The sequence below is a fragment of the Myotis yumanensis genome, unplaced genomic scaffold (genome assembly GCF_028538775.1).
Source record: "Myotis yumanensis isolate MYYU_CA2020_CCGP unplaced genomic scaffold, mMyoYum1.0.hap1 SCAF_16, whole genome shotgun sequence".
Taxonomy (NCBI): domain Eukaryota; kingdom Metazoa; phylum Chordata; class Mammalia; order Chiroptera; family Vespertilionidae; genus Myotis; species Myotis yumanensis.
The window spans coordinates 11,442,690-11,467,949 of record NW_027223767.1 but is presented as its reverse complement, the minus strand read 5'-3'; the positions used below and the strand labels follow the sequence as shown (position 1 = coordinate 11,467,949).

Here is a 25,260-nt window from a genome sequence, read left to right as displayed (position 1 = left end):
TGCTTGCTCAATAAGTATTTTTTTTATATAGTATCCGCATTGAGACAGAGTTCACATACCATACAATTCATCCGTCTAAAATGTAGAATACAATGGTGTTTCACATATTCACAGGGTTGTGCAACCATCATCACCATCAATTTTTATCACACCGAATAGAAAACCAGTCTTACCAACGTTCACTTCTCATTGTCCCCCACCCCCACCCCCAGTCCTAGGCAACCACTAATCTACTTTCTGTCTCTTCCGATTTGCTTGTTCCTGGCATTTCATAATAAATGGAACCATACAACATGTGACCTTTGGTGGATGCCTTCTTTCACTTAGCATGACGTTTTCAAGCCTCATCCATGTGGTAGCATGTGTCAGCCCTTCCTCTTTATGGCTGCTATGACCATTTGTGTACCGGTGCATGGACTTATGTTGTCATACCCAGGAGTGGAATGGCTGGGTCACATGGTAACTGTATGTTTCACCTTTTGGGCTCTGCTAGACCGTCTTCCAATGGCTGCACCATGTTTTTCCATTCCCATCAGGAAGGCATGAGGCTTCTAACATCTCCACCTCCTCCTCAACACTTGGTAGTATCTGTCTTTTTTTAAAAAAAAATATTTTTATTGATTTCAGAGAAGAAGGAAGAGGAAGAGAGAGATAGAAACATCCATGATGAGAGAGAATCATAGATTGGCTGCCTCCTGCACGTCCCCCACTGGGGATCGAGCCCACAACCTGGGCATGTGCCCTTGACCAGAATTGAACCTGGGACCTTTCAGTTCGCAGGCCGACGCTCTATCCACTGAGCCAAACCGGCTAGGCGCTAGGGTGTATCTGTCTTTTTATTACAGCCATCCTAGTTGGTGTGAATTATCCTTGTGGTGCAGCTGTTGCTTTTTCGTCATAGACGAAGAGACCCAGGACTGTTGGATCTGATGGGACCGCGGCAATCACAGAGCCCACTTCGTTCATTTCACAGGAGAAGCAGTGAAGGGAAAGAGAGAAGCCCACAATTAGTAAAGGAGGCAGTGAGAGGACCTATACCGGGTTTTTTTTCCTTTAAAAGGCAAAGAAAACTAAAGACAGATGTCTAAGAAGGATGAGAGACTGAATTATATTATCCTCTAAATCTAGAAGTTTCTGCAACTATAAAAACCAGAAGACAATGAATCAATGACTAATAACATTTATGGATCCTCCATGTGTCTTAGCCACAGAGCAAAGTTAGCACTTTTCATTCGCTTCCCGGCTTAGTGCTGGCAAGACCCCTGCCTTACAGAGCTGAAAGTGTAAATAAAGGGTGCTTGGAGCCTCTATCCCACAGAACCCTAAGTCTATCTAGGGTCTGTGTATAAGTTAACAGAGACATTCTTGGACACGCAATGACTCAAAAAGTCCACCCTCCACGCACCCTTCCCCCAAAGGTTACTCAAAGTAGCATTTCGGTTGTGTGAGAAATTAACCAAAATAAGCAACTGAAGGATGAGGAAGACATTTATAATAAAAGAAATGGCAAACAATGAAGAAATGGGAAAACCAGATTAACTATGAATGCAATTTGAAATCTCAGTACAAATAACAAAAATAATTTTTGAAAGAGAAGACAGATGATGTAAAATAGTAAGAATGGCCTGAGGTCGCGGTTTACCCCTGTAGTAGGTGAGCTCTGCGGCCGGTCCCGGGGGCCATGGGCGGTGGACTCCCCACCCTGAGCTTGCAGGAGTCAGGGGAACAGGGTTGCTCAAGCTCTTCCAGGCCCACTCCTGCTTCTCGCCTGATGAATGCGGAGTCCCTTCGCCCTCCCCTCGGCTCCTCTGAAACTTCCCTATCTCAGGAGAGTGAAGGACACATTTCCCTAGATTTCCGGGGCGACCGTTCTCTATAGCCTCAGTCATTTCAGTGGTGATGGGAGGAGGCCTGCACTCGCATTCTAGATCAAGGGCGAGGACCAGTTTGACACGGACTTGAGGCGCTTCTGAGACGATGACGGGGGCCGGGGGGCGGGGCGGGGCGGGGCGGGGCGGGGGGAGCATCATCTCAGGTCCTTGGACAAGACTCCTCAACCTTCTCGGGCCCCTCCCCCCACTGCCCCAGCATGACCCCCTCCCCCCAATAGATGTCTCCATCCCCAGGCCCACCCAAGCTAGAGTGGGCAGGATGGCTGGCTTGCTCTTGGGTATCCGTGTGTCCCCAATGATACCCATGCTGTCCCCCTGGGCTTCTGGCTCAGGCTCCACGGGAGCGGGCGCGGCAGGGCGCGGAGGGGAAGCGAGGGGCTGGGATCCGCCCGGGGCGGCCTGGGAAGCGGGGTGGCCGCGGGGGTGAGGAGCCGCCCCAGCCGGGTCGGCCTGACACCACCTGGCGGAGTCTCGGGGAAGAGTCTTAAAGCGCGCGCTCCTCGGCGCCCCGCGCACTCCAGCGGGAGCCACCGAGCGCGCCGCCCTCTCCCACCAGCGCCTCCGGAGGTAAGTGTCGAGCGCCGGCCGCTTTCGGGGTCCGGATGGGGGCGGCCCCGCGCTCGCCAAGCCCCGGCCCGGCTTCGGTGGGAGGGCGGCGCCCAAGTTTGTTGGAGGCCTCGGAGGGCAGCCGGAGCGGCGCGGTGCCGGGGCGGGGATGGCGCGGGTGGCCGCGAGCTGGGCCGTCTGGGGCGGTCTTCCCCGGCGGGGCTCCGGGGAGACACCCGCGCGCGGCGCACGCCGGCGCCCCGGTCCCCCGCCCCGAGCACTTGGCGCGCACTGGCCGCGGTCCCGGCGCCCCGGCCGCCACCGGCTCCGCGCCTTGCCGCCCGCCCCGGTCCCTCTGCAGCCCTCTCGCCCCGCGGTCGCGCCCGGTCACGCCGGCGGATCGTGCTCGGCGGCCCGCCGCGCCCGCCCCGGCCCCGCCGCGCCCGCGCCCCGGGCCACCCCGCCCGGCCTCAGCGCTGCGCCCCTCGCCTTCCCCACCTCCAGCCGCTCGCTCTTTTCACACCTCCCAGTGCCCCGGCCCCGGCGCCTGATTCAGCGCTTAGTAATTAATTTGGCGTTTCAGAATGGTCACCGGGCTGGATAATGGGCGCATTCATCCCCCGGGCTAATCCGAACAGAGGTGGGAAGAAAGGCTTTCACAGACAGAAAATGCCATTCGCCGAGCGCTCAAAGGGGCTGTCACTCCCGGAATAAATCGCCGCCGCGCCCGCCGGCTTCTCTGGCCATTTCCATGCAGCGCGGCCCGCGCCGCGGACCCGCCGCCTCGCCTGCCCGCCCGCCCGCCCGGCTCCCGGGAACCAGCCGCTCGGGTGCCTCCGACGGGAAAGTCGGCGAGAGCGAGACCCGAGGCAGGGGCCGAGGGGGAACGAGGAAGGAGGGACTCGGTTCAGGCCGCAGGGGACAAAGAGCTTGATTAGAAAATCAAATGCCAGACTCGGAGGGAGGCGATGCTAATTCGAGGCGCGGACGTTGGAGCTGGGGTTTGGGGGGAGCCTTCGTCCAAAACCCTACGGCTCCTCGCCAAAGAGAAGGACCCGCGTGGTCCAGGGCGGTGCTAGGGTGCCCGAGGCCACGCGGCAAGTTTCTGGGTCTCCCGAAGTGTAACCGGAACCCAACGCACCAGCACAGGTCCCAGGAGCGGGGCGCACGGTGCAGCCCCGACCCTCGCCAGCTGTTTAAAGCCGGGTCCCGGCGGCATCGGCGGGGCTGGGGAGGTGACGCCGCGCCCTCCGCGGCCTCCTGCCGGGACCCTAGGTGTGCCCCAGGGCATCAGCTGAGGGTGACGGCAGCTTTATCCTCTGACCTCTTCTTGACCCCGGGTCGCCCCGAGAGTGTCAGGCATACACGGTGTATGGCTCTGAAAGCCGGGGCCCTTTCCTGGCGGCGCCCCCGCCCTTTAGCGAAGCTGGATAGGTCGCCCCAGCTGCAGCCCTGACCCAGCCTCCGGGAGTGTCCAGGGTGGCGCTCCAGGCACTGATTTTTCTGCCCTCGGGGCTCACCGCGTGCCCACCTGGCGGGGCCCAGTGGGACCCCATCCGGGGAAGAGAAGCTGTGTGGTTGGTTCTACGTTCGAAGCTCAGCTTGGTTGAGAGGCTGGAATGACAAGGGAAGCAGCTGGTCAGAAGGGACCTTCCTGGAATGGCCAGACAGGTGACCCAGCGGGACAGGGGCAGGACTCCCATGCCATTTGCCGACTTCTGAGTGGAAGTCACACCTCCTTCGAGTCTCACTTTCCTTGTCTGCGAAGCAGGAGTGAAATGGGACCACGCTGGACTCCAAGGGCAGGGTCCTCAGTAGACGGATCCCACACACCACTCACACCCACAACCAGCAACCCAGCCTGCGCCCCTGGCATCTCTCCAAGTCGTCACCAGCACGGCTCCTTGGAGCTCTAGGGACGCCCCTGTTTTCCTCAGGCTGCTTCCACCCATCTTTTCAGCTCCTGGGTCTGGCGTCCAGCTCTCCGTGAAACTAAACATGCTAAGAGCTGGAAGGGGCCATTGTACAGACCGTGACACTGAGACCTGAAGTGGCTGCCAGTGTGAGCCAGCTTGTCAGAGAACTTGAACTAGCATGGGTTTCCCAGCAGAGTGGATCCCAGCCCCTGGCCCCACCACCAGGGAGAGCTTCCTTAGGCCTGGGGAGGAGCTCAGAAATCTGCATTTAAACAAGCTTCCTGAAGCACTTAGATGTCGGTGGATAGGGACTGTATTTAGGGAAATGCATCCCTAACTGGGCTTTCCCCCAGCAGCCCCTTTCCTTCCAGGACCACAGGCCCAGTTTTCCTTCCGGGGCTCCTAGTCCATCAGCGGCGCAGTCCTGACTGTCTCCTGTCCCTATTGGAGGCCCATGGTGGGTGGAGTCTCCGTCTAGGAGACACCTCTGGATGCCTGAATGTGCTGCCTCTGAGGGAGCAGCTGCAGGTGAGCTGAGCACACGCCAGATGAGGAACAGTCTGAGTGGGCCGCAGACTCCCTGGACATTGAGCCCCAAACCTGGGGCCTTCTCTTACCAACACACATTGACAGCTGGACCTAACACTGTGCACCACAGGCCCCACACAGACAGTACAAATATGCCTGGAGGGCCTCTTAGCAAAGCAAACCCTGCCCACACCAGGGACAGAGCTGCCCGCTATAGGGGATTCATGCCAGTAATAACCCAGGTGCAAGCTGTGGCCCAGAATACCCAACACCTGCCCCTCCACCATGCTGGGGCTCAGAGGAGAGGAGGTGGGGGACAGGGGAAGGTCTGGAAGAGTGGGGCGGGGGAGAGGAGAAGCTGTAAGAACAGAGAGGGGGCAGGGGAGGGGACGAGTCCCTATTTATGTAAGCCGTTTGTAGCTGTGGATTGTAAAACTAGGCAGGATTCTCTGGAGTAATTCATAGTGTTTGGACAAGACAAACATTGTTCTGCTTTAAACAAACCTCCAGAAAGGTCAGCCCGGTTCATCCTTTTGCTGCAAGTTGCTGAGACTATCCAGATGATGAGAAAATCAGATCTTAGCTGAGGGGCCCGGGCAGGAGGCAGTTGTCTCCTGAGCCCTTTGGATCCAGGGTGAGGGCACTCGGTCCAGGGAGGGCCCTTAGCTCCGCTGAGAAAGGCTGGCTCCCACTCTGGAGTGAGGAGACGTGTGTGTGTGTGTGTGTGTGTGTGTGTGTGTGTGTGTGAGACAGATGATGAGATCTGGATGATGCCAAGGAACATCCAAGTTCTGGAGCAAGGCCAACATGTCTTGCATTGTGAGTCTTCTTTATAGGGGTGAAGAATTGATGGGAAATGAAAGTTAGTGGATATAGAACCAAATTAGACCCACTAAACCCAAGCCAGATACGCTCCCGGGTACCAAGAAATCACTGGTCCTTACATACGAATGCATTGGCTGGGCCCCTCTGTGTTCATTTAGCAAACATTTTTTGAGTGCCTACTATTTGCTAGGTGTTGAGTGTATGGTATTGAGCAATAAAGATGTGCACCCTGTCATTGGGCCTATATTCTGACTTCCCAACCCCAGCCCCGTTTTCTCTAAGCAGATAAACTCACAATTTCACTTCCAGCACCTCTGCTACTATGGTTGCCTCTATAAGCCCCTGGTGGAGACAACATATCCGTCCCCAGACGGAGCCTGGTAGCCATACAGTGTTCTGTAAGCGTGAGCTGTCATTGTGACTATGATTATGACTGTGATCATGGACTCCACTCTTGAGGGATCTACCTGAGCCCAAGCTGACGTGAATACGATTTGATCGTTATTGTGCATGCTCACTGACTTATTATGAGTTAGTAATGAGTAACATGCTATTAACACCAAGTCCAGTCCTTCTGTAGTACTAGTTGTCACTGTCTTGTACATGATCTTCAGTTGCCCAGGGCAGCTTGTCATCCCCTCAAGAGGGTGGTGTCCCTGTGGTAACCATGGTGATGGTAGTGGCACTGGGTTATCTGGTTCCATACACATTTATAAAGATTATATTTGTTTAGGGCTTTGGAGACTTCAGGGTCTTTTGAATATACTTTTTTACTCAGTACTCCTGATATCCATGGGAGACTTGGGTGGATGAAAGGAAGGAAGGAAGGAAGGAAGGAAGGAAGGAAGGAAGGAAGGAAGGAAGGGAGGAAAGAAGGAAGGAAGGAAGGAAGGGAGGAAGGAAGGAAGGAAGGAAACAGAATACCATAGACTGGGTGGCTTGAGCAACAAACATTTATTTCTCATTGTTCTGGAGGCTGGGAAGGCCAAGGCCAAGGTGCTGGCCAATTGGGTTCCTGGTGAAGGCTCTCTGCCTGGCTTTCAGACAGCTCGCTGCCTTCTTGCTGTGCTCGCACATGGTGGAAAGAGAGATTATGTCTCTCACATCTCTTTTTAAAAGGGCACTAATCCCACCACTGGGGATTAGGGCTTCAATAGACACAGTCATTTAGTCCATAGCACCCACTGTCTCAGATGTGTGAAGGCCAGGGAGAGTACATGACTGGAATATAATCCAAGAAGTCTTCTTGGTCCTGTGCCATCCTGCCGATCACCCGAGGAGCTCTCTGCAAACAGGGCTAGGAACCTGGCTCCCCGGGAGGCCCCATAACCCGGTGCCCAGCGAAAGGCTAGGAAGTAGCTTCTAGGCTAGGTCATGTCTAGGCAGCCTCTGTCTAGTTTCTGGCATTCGTCTTGGGGCTAGAATGGTAGCACGTTCGCCTGATGTTACCATCAGTGAGAGGTCCCCTCCTTCCCCCCAAATCCTACTTTCCTTTAATACCTTATTACAATTCATGTACTTACCCAATCTGTTTGGAATCAATGATTCATGTCTGTTTCACCCTGTATCACCTCTTGAAATGAAGCCCTCCTAAATTTTCTCCCTGTGGGCCGTGAAGACCAGTAACACCTCCTTTTACTATTTGGGGATGATCAGCTGTTTTACATAACTGAGTTTTTGCAGGTAACAGAAGATTACTCCTTGAAGCATAGAAGCTTTTTATATAATAATATTTCATGAAAAACATTTTCCCCTCAAAATCATGATCTTTTTTCCACCGAGGTCAGCAGGATTGAATATATAGCAGGTGTCCCCTAAATGTGATTAAATGGGTGACCCACAACTATTCTGATGACTCACAGCCATCTTTAGGAACATCAGCTCCTAGGCAATTCACTCAGCCCCCCTGCCTCAGTTTCCTAACTTGTAAACTGGGAGCACTGGATGGATGCTCTCTAGGGGCTCCTTCTATTCTTCTCTGTCTCCACTGGGCTCTAACACAGCAATGAATCTGAGTGGGACCTGTCTTGAGTACCCTGGGTGGTGGCGGGGGTAGGTTCTACGGTCAGCTGTCACTTCTCAGTGTAACAATGTTCAGCAATCACCCATCCCCCCAAGGACCCTAACCTGTGGTTCTCTGTGATACTGGAAGAACAGAAGATGCCTGACCTCAGCTTATAGACACTTCTAAGTGAGGAGCTTCTGGCTCCCCTGTGGACTAAAGTCCCTGATATTGTGACTCCTCTTCTCTCAAATGCTCAGGGGGTTATTGACTTGCTTTTGGAATATGTTCAAAATCATAAACTGTGCAGCAAGCCTGGCCTCCAGAAAAGGGGGTTTATAATACCTAATATTAAGAGCAGGCACTTGGAAAGCTTATGTTGAAAGGCTGAATGCAGCATTGTGGGAAGTAAAGGACAGTGAGACATGGCCGCAGCTCATGAGAAGACCCAAAGGAAGACTTTGCAAGCATTTCAAAACCAGAGTGCTAGCATTCCCTGTTTTTGTTCCTTTCATTTACCCCAAACTCACCTTTTAATATTTGTAAAGAACCCTCTTTAAATATATATCTATACTAATAATCTATACTAATAAAAGGTTAATATGCTAATTAGACCGGGTCGACCGGCTATCTTCCGGACATCCGACTTCCTTCCGGACAAAGCCATGGTGGTGGGGGCCAAGGCAGAGGCAGTTAGGGGTGATCAGGCCAGTAGGGGAGGGCAGTTGGGGGTGATCAGGCCGGCAGGGGAGAGAAGTTGAGGGCAATCAGGCTGGCAGGGGAGCAGTTAGGGGTGATCAGGCAGGCAGGTGAGTGGTTAGGAGCCAGCAGTCCCGGATTGCGAGAGGGATGTCTGACTGCCGGTTTAGGCCTGATCCAGGGATTGGGCCTAAACCGGCAGTTGGACATCCCCCAAGGGGTCCCTGATTGGAGAGGGTGCAGGTTGGGCTGAGGGACCCCTTCTCCCCCGTCCACGAATTTTGTGCACTGGGCCTCTAGATTCCCCTGATTTCAGAGAGGAAGGGAGAGGGAGAGAGAAAAACAGAAACATCAATGATGAGAGAGAATTATCGATCTCTCCTGCATGCCCCAACTGGGAATAAAACTGTGACCTCCAGGTTCATAAGTCGATGCTCAACCACTGGGCTGCAAGGGACCCTCTTAATTTTGGCATTTCTGGGTTGTTAGTGTATTAGCTTCCTGTGGTCACAAATTCCCACAAATTGGGTGGCTTAAAACAACAGAAATTTATTATTTCACAGTTCTGGAGGACAGAAGTTTGGAATCACTGTCACTGGATTGAAGTCAAGGGATGTGCTCCCTCCACAGGTTCTGGAGGGGAATGAGTTTCTTGTCTCTTTCAGCTTCTTGTGGCTGCCAATATTTCTTGGCTTGTGGCCACACCACCCTATGACTATCTTCACATGGCCTTCTCCTCTCCTATCTTGTCAGATCTCCCTCTGCACTCTCTTATAAAGACACTTGTGATGGCATTTGGGGCCCACCCAGATAATCCAAGATGATATTTCCATCTCAAGATTCTTAATCACATCTGTAAAAACTTTTTTTTTTTTTTGGTCATATAAGGTAACGTTCACTGTGGGCAGGGGTCAGGAATGCCCAGTGTCCTCTAATGGGCAGGGCTGTTCTGTCCGGTGAAGAATTTTCTGATCCGGAATGCCAATAGCATCTCTGTGGAGAAACAGTCTTAAGGCAATAGTTTGTATTCAATTCCTAAAATAGTATTTTTCAACCTTAATTGATAACCTTTTATCCTATAAGAGTATTTCAAATTATTTCTCCCTGAATGCACCACCTTCTGCTAAACCAGTCTGAGTTCCACGGCCCATTCACACAACCTCTTGAGATGCTCCAATTCACCCCTTTCCTCTTGGCCTCACTCCAGTGTCACCTCTACATTGTAAGATTTCACCAAGAAGACTCCTGCTCCTTCAGATTTTGTCTAAATGCTCAATGAGTGGAGCCCCCGCCCTCACACACTATTTTCTCAACCTGGAGAACCATCCTTTCATTTGTAACCTTTGTTTCCGGCCTCCAAGGCCAGGCTTCCATCCATGACAAAGCTTCCCCCGTGGTGTCCCATTTTCTTTATTTTAATAGTGTTCCGGGTGGGACCTTGTCAAAACCTTTTTGCAAATGAAAATAAATTACATCTGCTGGTTCCCCTTATCCACAGCATTTCACCCCTTCAAAGAGCTCTGCTAGATTAAAGGATTTGCCGGATTTGGGATTTGTATGGTTTCTAGGCCCAACTCTTGAGTCCTCAGCCAAGAAGCCTGCCATAGGGGAGGCCTGAGCTGAAGATGCAGATAAACAACACTGAGGAAACAGACAAATCTCCCGGAATCCTCTGCGCTCTCCAGGCCTGTTCTCCCGTGCTCTCAGGCTTTTTCCAGAATAGCCACATCTCCTGAAATCCTGCCAGGGACCTGGGATGGGGCCCTTGAGCAACTTCCATGAGGCTGATAGGTGAGCCGAGCTCTAGAAACTTTGGAATGAGAGGATGCCCCTAACTCTTCTAGGGTAAGGCGTCTGGGGGCCTGATCTGAGAATGATGAGTATTAAAAAGAAACAAACAAAATCCCCCTCTAAACTCGCACATATTGAGCCTCTACTCTGTTCCAGCTTCTTTCTTTTCAGATACATCTTTGTAAGCACCCTGACAAACCTATAAGGCAAGAGTGATGACTCCCATTTCACTGTGAGAAAACTGATGCTCAGACGGGTCAGACAGCTTGCACAAGGTCATCCCATCAGTTATGGCGAGTTGGAATCAAGCTTAAAGTTAAATTCTTTCCATTTCCAAAAAAACCCCACAATCAATCCAAGCTACACTGACCCTTTTGCAGGGGCCAGATGCTGGGGCCACCTCTGCAGCTACAATTTCCAGCCTGTGTTGGGAGTCCTGGAAATCAAATCATTTCATGTCTGTCCTCTTAACTGAACTAGACAGCTGAGCCAGGTCACAGCTCATATTTCTGGGAGACCTGACTTTCGTCCCCTGTCTCAAGGTCGCTGAGACCCGTTTTTATTGGAAAGCTTATGGCAACCAGCTCATCTTGCCTGTTGGTGCTAAGAGCTCCAAACACTGGAACCAGACCATTTTAGTTCAGACCTCTGCTCCTCTACTTACCAGGGACGGCATCTTCAGCAAATTCCTTCTCTGTGTCTCAGTTTCCTCCTCTGTAAAATGGAGGTAGTAGTACTTGCCTCATATGGTTGGGTTGAGTATTATGAGTTCACGATTGATAAAGTTCTTAGAAGAGTGCTTGGCACCGAGTGAGCATTATATAAATGCTCGATGTAAAAAGTAAAACCCTCAGTCATGCCCGACATGAAGGCCCCTGGGGTCATCTCGTTTCTCCATTAGCTGGGGCCATCTGGTGCGCCCCCTCCCTGGGATATGCTCTCCCCTGCATCCTCACCCTGTTCCCTGATTGTCCCACCCACCTACGTGCTTATCCCACAGCCGTGCCCCAAGCACACAGCGGCCCCTTCAGCGGGGCTCTTCTCCCACATCACACATCCAATGCCCTGGAGGGGGAGCTGTTGTCATCCTCAGTCCCCAAGTTCCTTCCATCTTCATTAAAAACCCCAGCAACACCCCGTTCCTTTAAGGCCAGACCCACACAGCTAGTCCACCTTCCACATCTCATCCTTGGAATCTCCTCTCCATCCAGGTCAGCGATGTTCCACCTTTTTCATCTCATGGCACACACAAACTAATTACTAAAATCCTGTGGCATACCAATATATATATATATATATATATTTTGCCAATCTCACAAAAAAAAAATAGGTATAATTTTTATTCATTCACGCCAGATGGCTATTGTCATTTTTTTAATTTGACAAAGGGAAAAAAAAAGATCAGCGCTTCTGACTAAACAGTCAGGCATTGCATGATTTAAAAATTCTTGCAGCGTACCGGTTGATAATGGAAGATCTAGGTCACTTCCCTCTCTTTGAAGATACTAGCACCTGGTTTGGTTTTCATCTCTGTCCCAAGCCCTGATGTGGGTCCCAAGTGTCGTTAATATCCAGGGCACCCTGACCACCTTATCTCCAGTCATTTTCACCTCTCCTTCCGGGCAGTACCAATCCCCAGCGTTACCCTCCGTGGGCCTTGTCACCACCCAGACTTGTTCCACATCTGGGATCCTCAATTCAGACATCTGGTTTGGGGCCACAATCTCCCTGGTTATTCCCCACCACATTTCTTCTTTTTTCCTGAATCTTCTAGACCAGTTCTGTCCAATATAAGTTTCTGTGATGGTAGGAATGTTCTTTATTGGCACTATCCAAATCAGGGGTAATTGAGGAATGAGCTTTAAATTTTATTTAAGTTTAATTCTTTTAAAAAATATATATATTTTTATTGCTTTCAGAGAGGAAGGGAGAGGGGGAGAGAAATAGAAACATCAATAATGAGAGAGAATCATCCATCAGCTACTTCCTGCACGCCCCCTACTGGGGATTGAGCCCTGACCTGACTGGGAATTGGGAATCGAGAATCGAGAATCGAACTGTGACTTGCAGGTTCATAGGTCTATGCTCCAATGAGCTATGCCGGCCAGGCTTAACTTTAATTCTTTCAAGCTGAAACGGAACTAGCGACATGTGCTTCCTGGCTATTGCATTTAACAGCACAGCGTTAGACCCCTGGCATCTCTCTTTCCTCTTCTATCCTCTCCTGTCCTCACTTCCTTCTCTCTTTGGCTTTGTCTCCTGGTCCATCGCATCAGCCACCCTCTTCCCCCTTGTCCTTCTGTCCCACCTCCTGGAACAAACCCTCAACTCGAGATTAATTCAACTGCTTCTGCTTTTTCTAAGTCTACACGGGAGGCTGCTGAGCCCTGCTGGGGGGAGGGGAGCCCTGCGACTTCGCTGGTTTGCATTCTTTCTCCTAGATAGTCACCCACTTCAATGGGACCTTTATCTGCCCAGCACACATTATCCTCTTTTCTGTAATGACCCAACCCAGCCTTCTCCCCCGGTCTGAAACCTCCAGTGCGCCCACCTGCTCCCTCCCTCTCGGCAGGTGGTGCCACTTCCTATTCCATTGTAACCCGAGAGCAGCTTTCAGACCACCTGACCACACATTTTACAAGGCTGGTTTTATCTGTCTTCAACCTGTCCCCTTAGCCTCCTTCGGATCAACATTTAGGCATGTTTACACAGCCTTATCTTATAAACAACAGTAAAAAAATCCCCATGTCCCCTCAATCCCCTGTCAGCTTCCTGCTATCACCATCTCTCTTTCCTACCACTTGTTTTCACACTTCTTGAGAGGTGTCTACACTCACTATCTCCCACTCTCTCACCTCCCATTCACTCCAGAACCTGAGGCAGTCTGGCTTCTGTCCTTACCACTCCTCAGCCACGGCTGGTCAAGGTCACCAATGGCTTCCTTGTAGTTTAATCCAAAGGACTCCTTTCAGATCTTATCTCGACCTTGAAAGCGTGTGATACTGCTCACTGCCCCTGCTTCCCTGAACTTGCCTGTGGGTTTCTAGGACACCGGACTCTCCTGTTTTCCTCCTTCTGTTTTGGCTACTTGGAAGTTTTCTCGAAACTGCCACATTCATTCTCCTCTTCTGGGGTGATCCTGGGCTTCAGGTGAGGCTGGGTGCCAAGAAGGGCAGCTCCCCCTCCAGACACATTCCTTGCAGAAACACCTGGGAATTTGCTTTCTCACCCAACAGCCATTGTTGTGTTTTGAACTCCAGCCTGAACCGTGGATCCTGCTGCTTAGCGCCTGACAGCCTTTGCGGGTGTGTATTTATAACCCCCACTTTGAGAAGCTCTCACAACAACACTTGGACATCTGTTTTTTTCATTTGTCCCCTCAAAAGGTAGTATGCTTTAGGAATGGACATTGACAAATTAGACGGCATCGGGGGGAGTCTGCAGAGTAGTCAGGAAACAATGTCCTCGCCGAAATCTTTGAAAGAACTGGGAGCATTTAGCCTAAAATACATAAAACTGAAAGACGATAGAGGGTTGACTTCAAACATTTGAAGAGGCAGAATGGTGGCGTTGGAATGGGACCAACTGTACAAGTGACAGGGAGGCGGGTTTGAATGGAGGTAGACAGGTTCTACTGTGTCCCAGAATGTTCCAGGCCTTCAAGATACAAGGTGAGAGTCCAGCTCGCCAGGAACTACTAAAGAAGATAGCTTAGGCCTCAGTGACCACAAGCAAAGCAGAAAGCTTTCCCCCCAAGGCCCCTCCGGAAGACCACTGGCCGTGGCTCAGAGGCCACTTGTAGCTGCAGTCCAGGGAGTACGTGCCAAACCTGCTGCCCCGCAAGGGCCACCAGCAGCTCTGCAGACAGAGCAGCCGAAGGAAGGCTTCGAGGGCACTGGGTGACCGAGCGGGCTGGGTGGGGAGTGGGGCACTCTGATTTGCCTCTCTCGGCCCCTCCTTGTCAGTGTGTCTTTTCCTGTGTTTTGGTGTGCTGCCAACCGCTTACATTGTGGGCCACCATCACAAAACTGCTCCCCCCACCCCCCCAGCTCACTGCTGTGACTGTGAGGGGGATGTTGTTGAGGGTATTTGCTGTCACCTCACACTGGGTTCTGTGTTTGAGCCCCCCCCCACCCCCCCAGGAGAAATTCCTGTCTGATTTTAGTACCGAGAATAGTTAGTTGTAATTCTCTTGAGTAATAGGTCTGTTTTTATCTCTGGGACACTGGGAATTGTGTAACTGACATGGTCTCCTTTTCACTTTGGCTGTTGGGGGTGGAGGGTAGGGTGTGGGGAAGCTTAGGGACAAATTTGTGGCCCACCCCCGGGAGGTGAACAGGGCATCCAGGGTGCATTTTAGCTCTATCCCCATCTCTACTTGGTCCTTCCTCTTGGTTTTTCTTTTTTCTCTTAGCGTTCCCTCTTATTTTACTACACAAAATTGAGACTATAGAAGCAAACATAAATAAAAATCACCTCTAATCTCACTATCCAGAGATAACCACAGTTAACAATGCTGTCTTGTATGCATATTTAAAAAAAAAATAAAAATGAGAGGATACTGTGCAGTGTGCTTTGGGCCTCAGTGTTTTGTAATTTGCTTTTTTTTAATTTTATAATTTTTTAGATTAAATTTACTTATTAGTTTTAAATTTCCATAAAGATCTAGCAATTTAATAGTAAGAACTAACGTTTCTACATCCACTTACTTATGATGTACCTGGTTTTATGTATATTTACATACACATATATGTGGAAGTATATTCATGTAGGTTATGAAGGTACACTATGTATACATATTATAAGCCATAATATTCATAAGTTAACTCATTTGATGCTCACAACTCTATGAGGTAGATAATGTTGTACCCCTTTTGAAAGTGAGAAAATTAAAGCACAGAAAGTTGCAAGACTTGCCAGCAGCACACTGGCTCCTAACCGCTATGCTGCCTCTCATGCCACTGGAATTTCACAGTCCACAGTGGTTGAACATCTCCTTTATCACCTTTCAGCTCACTTTCTGATTTATGCGATTTCGCCATGTTTGAAGTCCTCCTGTAAGTTACCTGAAATCCTCTCAGCCATAAGGTCAGGCTGTACGTAACCAGTGCACAGTGGTAGTGGCACAAGAAGGCAAAGCTAATGTGTTACCCCAGAAAGAGGGTGGGCCCAGGCTGTCCTGCCAAGGAACGGATGTCGCTCCTCGGGCTGGGTGAAATCCCAGGCCTGGAAGAGCTGGCTTGGGGGGCTGTCGCTCCCGGAAAGCGGTTCTTCCGAGACTGAGCTGGGCCAGGTGAGCCCTGAGGCCCCTTCTTAGAGTCTCGGAGTTTATGAAAATACCAAGAAGACAAAATGAGGCCCTTAATGGAGCTAATGCAGCAAGTCAGCTGTGAGGCCAGAACCAGGACCCTGGGCTTTCAATCCAGATCTAGTTACTAGTGACATAAAGCAACAGAAATGTTGTCCCAAACTCCCAGCCCAGTGCATTCTTTCCCCAGAGCTCTTGGTGGCTGCAGCAAGATGGTCAAAGGAGACGGTCACTGTCCTCAGTCCTTTCGTTAAGGTAGAGCATGAGGTAAGGAGAGGCTGGGCAGCCCCGAGAATGCCCCATGAGACTACAGCTGGGTGGGAATATCCACTTGACAAATGTGAGGAGAGGAAGGATTTGATGTTTACCAGTTGGGAGAGCTGGGCAAGTCTCTTCGCCTCCCGAGAGAGACCTCAGTGTCTTCATTTGCAAAAAGGAATTAGTGCCTGCTTTGTAAAGCTGTTGTGGACTCCCATGAGATAGTATAGGCCCTATCATAAGGTATGGCACCCTTCAAGACTTGAGCCAGGAAGAAGTCCTGTAAGCCTAAGCCTGCCTCAGGGGACCCGGGAGGGCTGGCTTCCCCCAGCCTGAGGCTCCGCAGACCTGGCTAGAGGGGCGCTGGCCAGTGCCCAGGTGCTGTCCTGCTTCTTTCCCCTTCAGTCTACTGCCCACCTAGGCTCCCCCGGCATGAAAGAAGCCACGTGCCTGACAGATAGGCCCAACCTCACAGTGACAACTGTGTGTCCGTGGGAGGAAGTGTGTGTGTGGGTGTGTGTGGGTGTGTGTGTGGGAGCAGCCCCTCTCGCCAGACCCCATGGGCTTCGGGCAGGGGGAGTGAGCAGGCAGAGGTTACATCCTCCTCTTCCTCATGACCCCAGGCTGTTTGCCGACAGGGGCACGGACTGTACGCGGTGCCACCATGGCCATAAGGCTGGGTTAGAGGAAGGCCCGACCTCAGCGCAGCAAAGAAAACAAACACAGATGTGTTGGGATGGGACCTGGAGGGAGAAGCCCGTCCCCTCCCCCACCCCGCCTGCGCGCTCCCGGGGGAGAGGGACTGGCGGAAACCTGCGAGGCTCCCGGGGCAGCGCGGGCCGGAGCGGGGCTGACAGTCCCCGTCCCCCGCCCGCCCCTCCTCCCTCCGCGGGGTGCGCGCGGGCCCGGCCTCCTCTCCGGGGTTTCCCCGGGCGCTCTTCTCGCTTTCTCTTTGTCTCTGCTTTTCTTCCTCGGGCTCCTGGGTTCCCACCCGCGGGCGCTCTCGCTCTGTCCGCGTCCCAGGCCGCTTCCCTTTAACTTTCTTCTTTCCCGGGGTGAAAACTTGGCTCCCGAGCGGGCGGCTGCTCGCCGACGTTATTGGCCGGCGCCCCGCCCGGCGGCCCCGCCCCCCGCCCCCGCGCTCCCCTCCGCCCCCCCACTCCCGGCGCGAGTGGCGGCCGCCGCGGAGCCCTCGGAGGCGTGCGTGCGTGTGTGCGAGTCCGCGCCAGCCAGCGTGAGTGTGTGTGCGCCCCGGGCGCGGGCTGGGCGGCACTCCGACCGCGGCGGGAGACCGGCGGCCGCGTCGTCACTCGGGCGAGAGAGGCGGCGGCAGCGGCAGCGGCAGCGGCAGCGGCAGCGGCAGCGGCAGCGGCAGCGGCGGCCGGGCCGGGGCTGGGTAGCGGCGGCCGCGCCGGGCATGGAGCTGGCAAGCCCGCGCTGAGGCAGGACGCGTCTGCTAGCGGCGAGGGAGAGCCTCCCGCTGTCCGGCGTGCGGGCTCCCCGGCCAGTGCCCCGCAAACTTTTCTTTCTCTTTTGCCCTTTCCAGAGGTAAAGTCCCGAATGCGGAGTCTCCGGCGGGGACGCGATCTGGGGCAGCGGAGAGGGACCCCAGGCTGCGGGAGGAAGGGGCGCGGGTCGTGCGGGGTTGGGCCCCCCCCCCGGCCGCGCTCTCCTGCGCCCGAGACTTGGGGTGCAAGGCGGGCTGGCTGCGAGCGGGCAGGCGGGCGCGGGCATGCCCCTCGGACGGCGTGGAGGCGGTGGCTGGGAAGCCTAGCTTTCGCCCGCGGCCCCGCTTCGCCGCCGGGCCGGGGAGAAGCGCGGGCGATGCTGGCTCGGGGGCCCCGGACTCGCCTTCCTCTGCGAGGCAGGCAGTCGGCCGCGGGGCTGGTGCTGGGGAAGCCGGGCGTTCGCCCGCACCTCGGCTCTTGGCCCCGCGGTGGGTAGAGGGCGCGGGCGGGCTGGCTGAGCGCAGCTCCCCTCTCTCCGCAGGCGCCTTCTGCGGCGGGCGGACCCACTCCTCGGCGCGGCGGGGCCGGGGCAAGCTGGACGCAGCATGATGCGCGCCGTGTGGGAGGCCCTGGCGGCGCTGGCGACCGTGGCGTGCCTGGTGGGCGCGGTGCGCGGCGGGCCCGGGCTCAGCATGTTCGCGGGCCAGGCGGCGCAGCCCGACCCCTGCTCGGACGAGAACGGCCACCCCCGCCGCTGCATCCCTGACTTTGTCAACGCGGCCTTCGGCAAGGACGTGCGCGTGTCCAGCACCTGCGGCCGGCCCCCGGCGCGCTACTGCGTGGTGAGCGAGCGCGGCGAAGAGCGGCTGCGCTCCTGCCACCTCTGCAACGCGTCCGATCCCAAGAAGGCGCACCCGCCCGCCTTCCTCACCGACCTCAACAACCCGCACAACCTGACGTGCTGGCAGTCTGAGAACTACCTGCAGTTCCCGCACAACGTCACGCTCACGCTGTCGCTGGGCAAGAAGTTCGAGGTGACTTACGTGAGCCTCCAGTTCTGCTCGCCACGGCCCGAGTCCATGGCCATCTACAAGTCCATGGACTACGGGCGCACGTGGGTGCCCTTCCAGTACTACTCCACGCAGTGCCGCAAGATGTACAACCGGCCGCACCGCGCGCCCATCACCAAGCAGAACGAGCAGGAGGCCGTCTGCACCGACTCGCACACGGACATGCGCCCGCTCTCCGGCGGCCTCATCGCCTTCAGCACGCTGGACGGGCGGCCCTCGGCGCACGACTTCGACAACTCGCCGGTGCTGCAGGACTGGGTCACGGCCACCGACATCCGAGTGGCTTTTAGCCGCTTGCACACGTTCGGCGACGAGAACGAGGACGACTCGGAGCTGGCGCGGGACTCCTACTTCTATGCAGTGTCCGACCTGCAGGTGGGCGGCCGCTGCAAGTGCAACGGCCACGCGGCCCGCTGCGTGCGCGACCGCGACGACAGCCTGGTGTGCGACTGCAGGCACAACACGGCGGGTCCCGAGTGCGACCGCTGCAAGCCCTTCCACTACGACCGGCCCTGGCAACGCGCCACCGCCCGCGAGGCCAACGAGTGCGTGGGTGAGTGGAGCGCCGCGGAGGGTGCGGGCGGCGGGCGGGGACGCGGGCGGCTGTTCTGCGGGCTTCGCACCGCGGCTGCACCGAGGATCATCCGCTGCGGTCCTGCCGCGGGAACGGTGGGAGGTGCGTTCCGGGAGGTAGTGGACCCGGGAGGGCGGACCTCAGGACCACGCGCTCCCATGGCGCTGGCCGTGGACTCTCGGCTTTGCGACCAGTGCACTCTGCAAAGCCAACAAGCACGAGAAATGTTGCGGGGGGAGAGAGTTTTGCAGAAAATATGCCGACTGGTCCCTCTAACCTGGGATCCACATGCAAACACACGTTGCCTTACGCTCGGCTTGGCAGGATCCCCCTTAGGGCTGAAACTGGGCGCAGTGGGGGAGCCCGGCCTGGTTCACTGGGTGTTCCAGCCCCACAACCATACACCCCTTGGGAGATGGCAAAGGGATCTGCAGTTTGGGGCCAGTCAGTACCCGACGAATATCATTCCTGCGCCCTCCATTTATCTTTTATAGTTTGTTTTATTTTTTCCTTTTGGACAGCGTGCTTGTGTTAGCAAAATAATGATGTGGTTTAAATTAATTACTATCCACAGATTACAAAGGAGAGTTCATTAATTATTTTAAACCAATTCAATTCTGGGTTCAAAAAATGAGCATAACAGATTTGTTAGTGTCAGGATTGGGTGAAATTAAATAGTTTTGAAATTAACTAAGGATCCACATTTGCACTTTTTAATGGGGTTTCTGTTCCTGAAAGGGAAAACTGACAAAACCGGCACTGGCGAATAGATTTTGTTAGAAATGAGACCAAGGGGGAAAAGGGGATACATTCTATTTCTGAATTGTGCAACTTTGCTGCTATAGAAACTCAGGGTCCAGTTTCTGGGGGCGGTGGGAGGAGGGGGCAGATAGTAAGACATTACTCTTCCAGTATGAGATGTAAATTTCATTTCATTTTAAGGAAAATTATTTAGTTTGTAAAGTGCCATTTGCTGTGCATCTCTTGTGAACGTATAGATTTTTTCTTCGCTCCCCCCCAACCCCTCGCCCCCATCCCCAAACAGCCAGTGTGAGTCTCTTCAGTTGCTTCGCCCTCTGAAGCACATTGCAGAGTTTGCCGGTCCCCACGCACACACGTTTTGAGGTCTGGTTCTGATTAATTGTGTCATGTTGTTGTCGAATAGTTTGTGCCTCATGACTGCGGACGCAGCCTTTGGAGCAGTCCAGTGGAAAACATGTCTCGGAGCGCCGGGTGGGTGGGCACGAAGGCCCAGGAAGGCCTCCTGGTTTGCAAGGGCTGGGCCTCCTGTTGCATGGCGGGCCCTCCATCTTTGCACTCACTGTGTCGGATTTTGCAGACCTAATTGTTCTCCCCTCTCCTTTAAGAGATGGAACCGGTTGCCGGTTTTGAGGAGTCTTTTCAGGATTCTGCAGTGAGGAGATACTTATACCCGGGCATTCGTGGTCTTTGAGAATGAAATTCCTTTGATCTGCTCAAGTTCTTCAGAAATATTGGTTTTTCCCATCTCTTCCCCCCTCTTCCCCTTCCCTCTTTTCTTTTCTTCCTTTTGTGCGGAAAAGCCCTGTATTGACATTCCAAGGGCCTCCCAGGGTTCTGCTATCAGTTTTAGTTTGTATGTGCATATGAAAGATACCTTTGAATTGTCACCAGCGGGGTCTAATTGGACAAATGCAAGTGAATGCACTGAGGCAAATAAGCTGGATGTTGTGGTAACATTTGACTGGTTTGAAGATTTGTTCTCGGTGTAGATTTGTTCAGATTGATCAGCCAGCCCTCCCTCTCCGCGTCACTTGGGATGTGGAGGCATAACCCACATTTGCTGTAACAATAGTCCTGCGCTTGAAATAACCTCTGTAGTTTAGGATTTTGTCTTTTGACTACAGCACTAACTATGCACAAATTGGATTGACAGTTTTTTTAAGCCAAATGGAGCAATCAACATATTAACTAATGTAATTAGTAAGCCTTTTTGCTCAAAAAGTTTAATTAGGCCTAATAAGCACATGATCTACATGACAAATAATCAGCTAACAGTATTTTCTGTTTTTTGTTTTTTTTTTTACTGAAGTTATTTTAATTCTCAGTAGTGAACGTATCTTTAAATTTTGCCAGTTGTTCAGTTACCTTATAAAAGCAAAGCCTATTCAACTATCTTAAAGTTACTTGTGGTTTCCTTTTTGAATAGATATTCTGATATCTTGTAGATACAGACAGGAAAGTCAGGCTGAAGTTCCCATAAAGTCTTAATTGAAGTCTTAGTGATTTTTCCATCCTTCTGTGAAAGAGAAAGCCAGCAAAGACAATTTAAAAGTGATTTACAATTAAAGGTCGAGCGTTTTATGAAAAGGCCCCGTAGTGGAGAGATGTGAATGAATTAGTATTTGACAGGTGATCTGAGACACTACAGGGCACTGTGCTAGGAAAAAGCCTTAATAAATCCTTCAAACACTAACTTTTGTACTATCAGCAGCTCAGATTCTTTTTTTTTCTATCTCTCTCCAACATAATCCCATCTTGTGAATTTCACACTGTTGACCTAAATTCAAGCTCCCAGATTATTTACAACTAAGGCAAATTGAAGAAGTATATCTATTTTTCATTCCCCACATCAGTCTTGATAAACACGAAGCACTGTCCCCGTGCTATTCTGTCTTTGCCACATTGTTTCAAGGTTGAGTTCTCTATGGAATAAATGTGAACTTTTGTAAAACTCAATTTTATTTTGAATGCCATTTTGGGTTACTTCCGGAAAAACACACACCCTCGAAACAATATGAAAGACAAGACTATGTATAACGTTACAGCCTCGACAGCTCTCAGTGGAATAACTAAAGACTTTCTTCCGCCCATATGTATCAGCAGTGTTCACATGCTTTTATACACATGTGCATTTACATTCATGGTGTAAAGAAGCATCCATGCATGGTTGGGGGGGGGGGGCGGCCGGTGTACATTCAAGGGAAAATGCATGAACAGTTTTAAACCACCTGGGTTGCTAGGCCCTTCCCTCCCCCCCCCCCTATTTTTTTTTTTCAAAAGAGCATCTGAAGACCATATTGTGTTTCATAAATTATTGACATCAGTTTTAATCAGTGTCCCCCTGACGTCGGAGCTGTGTTAGTATTTAGTGCCTGACTAAGCATGCTGTTTAATCTTGCTGTGGGGATGTCAGCAGGAACCCCTGCCTGGCTTGTGACAGGGTGAGCTTGTGAAAACTCGTTTTTCGACTCACTCTCTGGTTTTGCATTGCCCAGCTGAAACCCAAAACCCACACAAAAGACATCTTTGCAAGATGAGCACCGTGCTGGGCTGGCCTCCGCTGGTCATGGGTACCTGCAACATAATGCTTATAATTGTTTAAACATGGTTTTGGGAGGGAGTTTTTCATGCCGTAAATGGCTCCAGTGTTTGGGCCTACCATCATCCTCCGCACGAGCGGGAGGGCTGTCTTGGTGGCGTTGCCGTGAGAAATCCAATGCCCCGCTAAAGACGCTTGCAAAACCAGAAGGCTAACGTTATTTGCTGCCTGGTCCAGCGTCTGGCACAGAGCTGTAGATCAGCGAATGGTTTCTTAGTCAGAGTAGTTATTATAATTACTGTCATTGTGATGATTAACTCTTGAGGGCACTCATTAATTGAATCATTTTATCATTGTGACTATGCTAATAAAAGGCACTGTTAATTGTTTTTATTTCACAGATGAGGAAACCACAACCAAGAGGCATTAAACGGTTTACCCAAAGACTACCAGGTGTTAGTTCTACATATACCCAGTAGGGGGTGGAGGTGAAACTCCAGTCTGATATTTATGCTTTTAAAGCACCCTCGGTGCTGCCTCCCCATAGAATGGGTGATTGGATGGTGGGGCCATGGCAGGCACACATCCACATACAGGAGAAAAGTTGGCACAAGTTTTCTTGCGAGAACTGCACGCGGTTCCCGTGTTATATTATGTAATGTTATCATTATATTTATGGTGTTTATTCATGCTTAATAGGAAATTATATGTAAGAAGCTGTCCTTTATTTTAGCCACCAGGCCGAGCGGGCGCTGGAGAAAGGAATGTGAGTGAAGAGGGTTTAAATACTTCCTTGTGGGTGTGCAGCGTCCACAGGTGTTGCTGATGGCCACGTCTGTCCCGAAGCCAGGGCCCGAGATCTCTCTCAAAGATGCTGGAACAGAGCTCAGAATCAGAAAGTCCTCTTCAATAAGGCCTTCTCCTTTCTCCCTCATGTTCGGATTCCCTTTGCTTCTCCGGGACATATTGAAAAAAAAAAAAAAATCATCGAGGCAGTGGCTAAGAAGTGCTGCTAAGAGAGGAGTGTAGTGGCATAGCCTGGTCCCCAGCGCGGTGCTGGCCGGCCCAGTGCCTGTGTGTCCGCAGCACAGGGCTGTCCTCCATCTCTGTGGGCCGCTAGAGCTGGAGTGAGGGTCTTGCTGCGTCCTCAGTGCCTGGTGGGCAGGGAGACAGCTCTGGGTCAGGGTATCCTCGTGGGGCGGGCCTCTGCATCTCCAGACTCTGCCAGACTCTCCTTTGGCCCCACCCAGACTGCTCTCTGACCTCCTCCTCCTGTAGAAAAATGAGATCCTCGGAAAAGTATTTGAGACTTTATGTCCAGAGAAAATATTGGAAAGGCAGTGGGTTGAAATTCAAATGTTCCCTGGAAGGAATCCCCTCATTTTCTGCTCACAGCTGGTATCGATATTTCCTTCTTGAGATGAGTTGTGCTTTTCATTAAGTCGATTTTTTGTCTTGGGATTAAACCAACATTGTATTCTTAATAGACTTTTATGTTTACACTTCAAAAGTCCACTGGGTTGGTTGGTATTCGTGTTATCTTGATGGCTTCTATAGTTTCTGCCGTGCACACTGGCCTCACCGAAATAAATGGCTCTCCGGGGAACTGGATTAGAAAACAGCCTTATCTGTCCGCGCACGAGTTTGGCTAGTTCGTGAGGCTGGGTTTCTTTCTTCCTTTTAGAAGTGGCCATCGTCCCAGGGGCTTCTGCAGGGCCTGAAATTGGTGGGAGACTGGAGGTGCAGGCGGGCTTAGGAACCGCTCAGGATCTAAGCCTAATGCTTGCGGAGCGGCCCACAGCATTGGCCCGTGGTCCGGAAAGATGCACATCAGCGCTTGTGGTCTCCGCGGCCTGGGAAGGTGTGGCACTGCGTGGGGCGGCCGGGAACGGCAGAGTGTAGAATGTCAGTTCACGGTGGTTGTCAGGTTGCCTCCTGGAAACAGCCCGCAGACCCCCTCCTGACTGCCCGGCACCGGACCAGCGGCTTTATATGTGCTTTGTTCCGGGGCATCAGGTTGCCACCGGGAGTGGAAGCTTTTCCCAAACAGATGCCCCTGCCACCCACGGGCAGTTTTTACACCAAGTGAACTAAGTGTGGACAGGCGTGCAGGCACATCCTGGCTCATTCAGCGACAGCGAGGCACACGCAGAGCGGGGGCAGGAGCCGGGCTTGCTTTGAAGGCCGATCGTTGTCATCAGCTCCAAGGAACGGCGTTTTTGAATCGCGCCCGAGATAAGTGAGCTGCCGGGACCGTCCTCAGGACACAGGTCTCTTGGCCTTTGTGCTGACCGCTGTCCTGAGGTTGGGGCACAACGCAGTGAGTTCAGTATGGCCAGCTCCATATTCTTATTTCAAAAGGGCATCTCCATTGTAAACGCAGAATTAAATCTTACTCTGCCTTGGAAAGGTTGTATAATTTATGTGAATCCCCCCCCCCCCCCCCCCCACCTGACACACACCCTCCACCGGGTCAGAAGGCAGAGACCCATTTCAGTTGTCAGCCCTTTGCCTTAGAGATAATGCTCTCTTTCCATCCCCAGCCGCCCGGACACCTGCGCTGGGCATGTGCTCAGCCCTGGCTCCATTATTTTGTGCCAGTTCTAGCCTCTGACGGAGGGAAGGGGCTGTGGTCCTGAGATGGATGAGACGGGAATGCCTCTCCTCTGAGCCTTTCCCTTCTAGCACCGCAGTGCCTGCCCCAGCCTCCTCTGCGATGGGCATTTCAATCATCAGAGGCGTTGGCTGGCAGTCAGAGGACAGGGAAGGTACATCTGGGGACAGGTGTGCAGGACAACTGCCAAGGAGTGGAGAAGTGTGCTCTGCCTTTTCCTGTGTTGGGGTCGTCCCCAGAGATCGCTGATCCTCCTGCCGCTGGGAGTCGCATAGAGCAGTGATGGTGAACCTATGACACGCGTGTCAGAGGTGACATGCGAACTCATTTTTTTGGTTGATTTTTCTTTGTTAAGTGGCATTTAAATATATAAAATAAATATAAAAAATATAAGTCTTTGTTTTACTATGGTTGCAAATATCAAAAAATTTCTATATGTGACACGGCACCAGAGTCAAGTTAGGGTTTTTCAAAATGCTGACACGCCG

The 25,260-nt window shown here is 52.4% G+C and overlaps 1 protein-coding gene across 2 annotated transcripts in view; it reads left to right on the top strand.

Moving 5' to 3' along the window:
- The first annotated feature begins 2,426 nt into the window (after positions 1 to 2,426).
- NTN1 (netrin 1) overlaps positions 2,427 to 25,260 on the top strand; it is a 188,671-nt gene continuing 165,837 nt past the window's right edge. Inside the window, exons 1-2 of one of the 2 annotated variants that reach the window (XM_070393536.1) lie at positions 2,427 to 2,459; positions 17,755 to 18,836. In XM_070393536.1, coding sequence (XP_070249637.1) covers positions 17,819 to 18,836 — 1,018 coding nt within the window. In that variant the 5' untranslated portion in view covers positions 2,427 to 2,459; positions 17,755 to 17,818. Of the gene's footprint in view, positions 2,460 to 17,208; positions 17,314 to 17,754; positions 18,837 to 25,260 lie in introns of those variants that run through there. The other variant, XM_070393535.1, reaches the window with a different exon arrangement.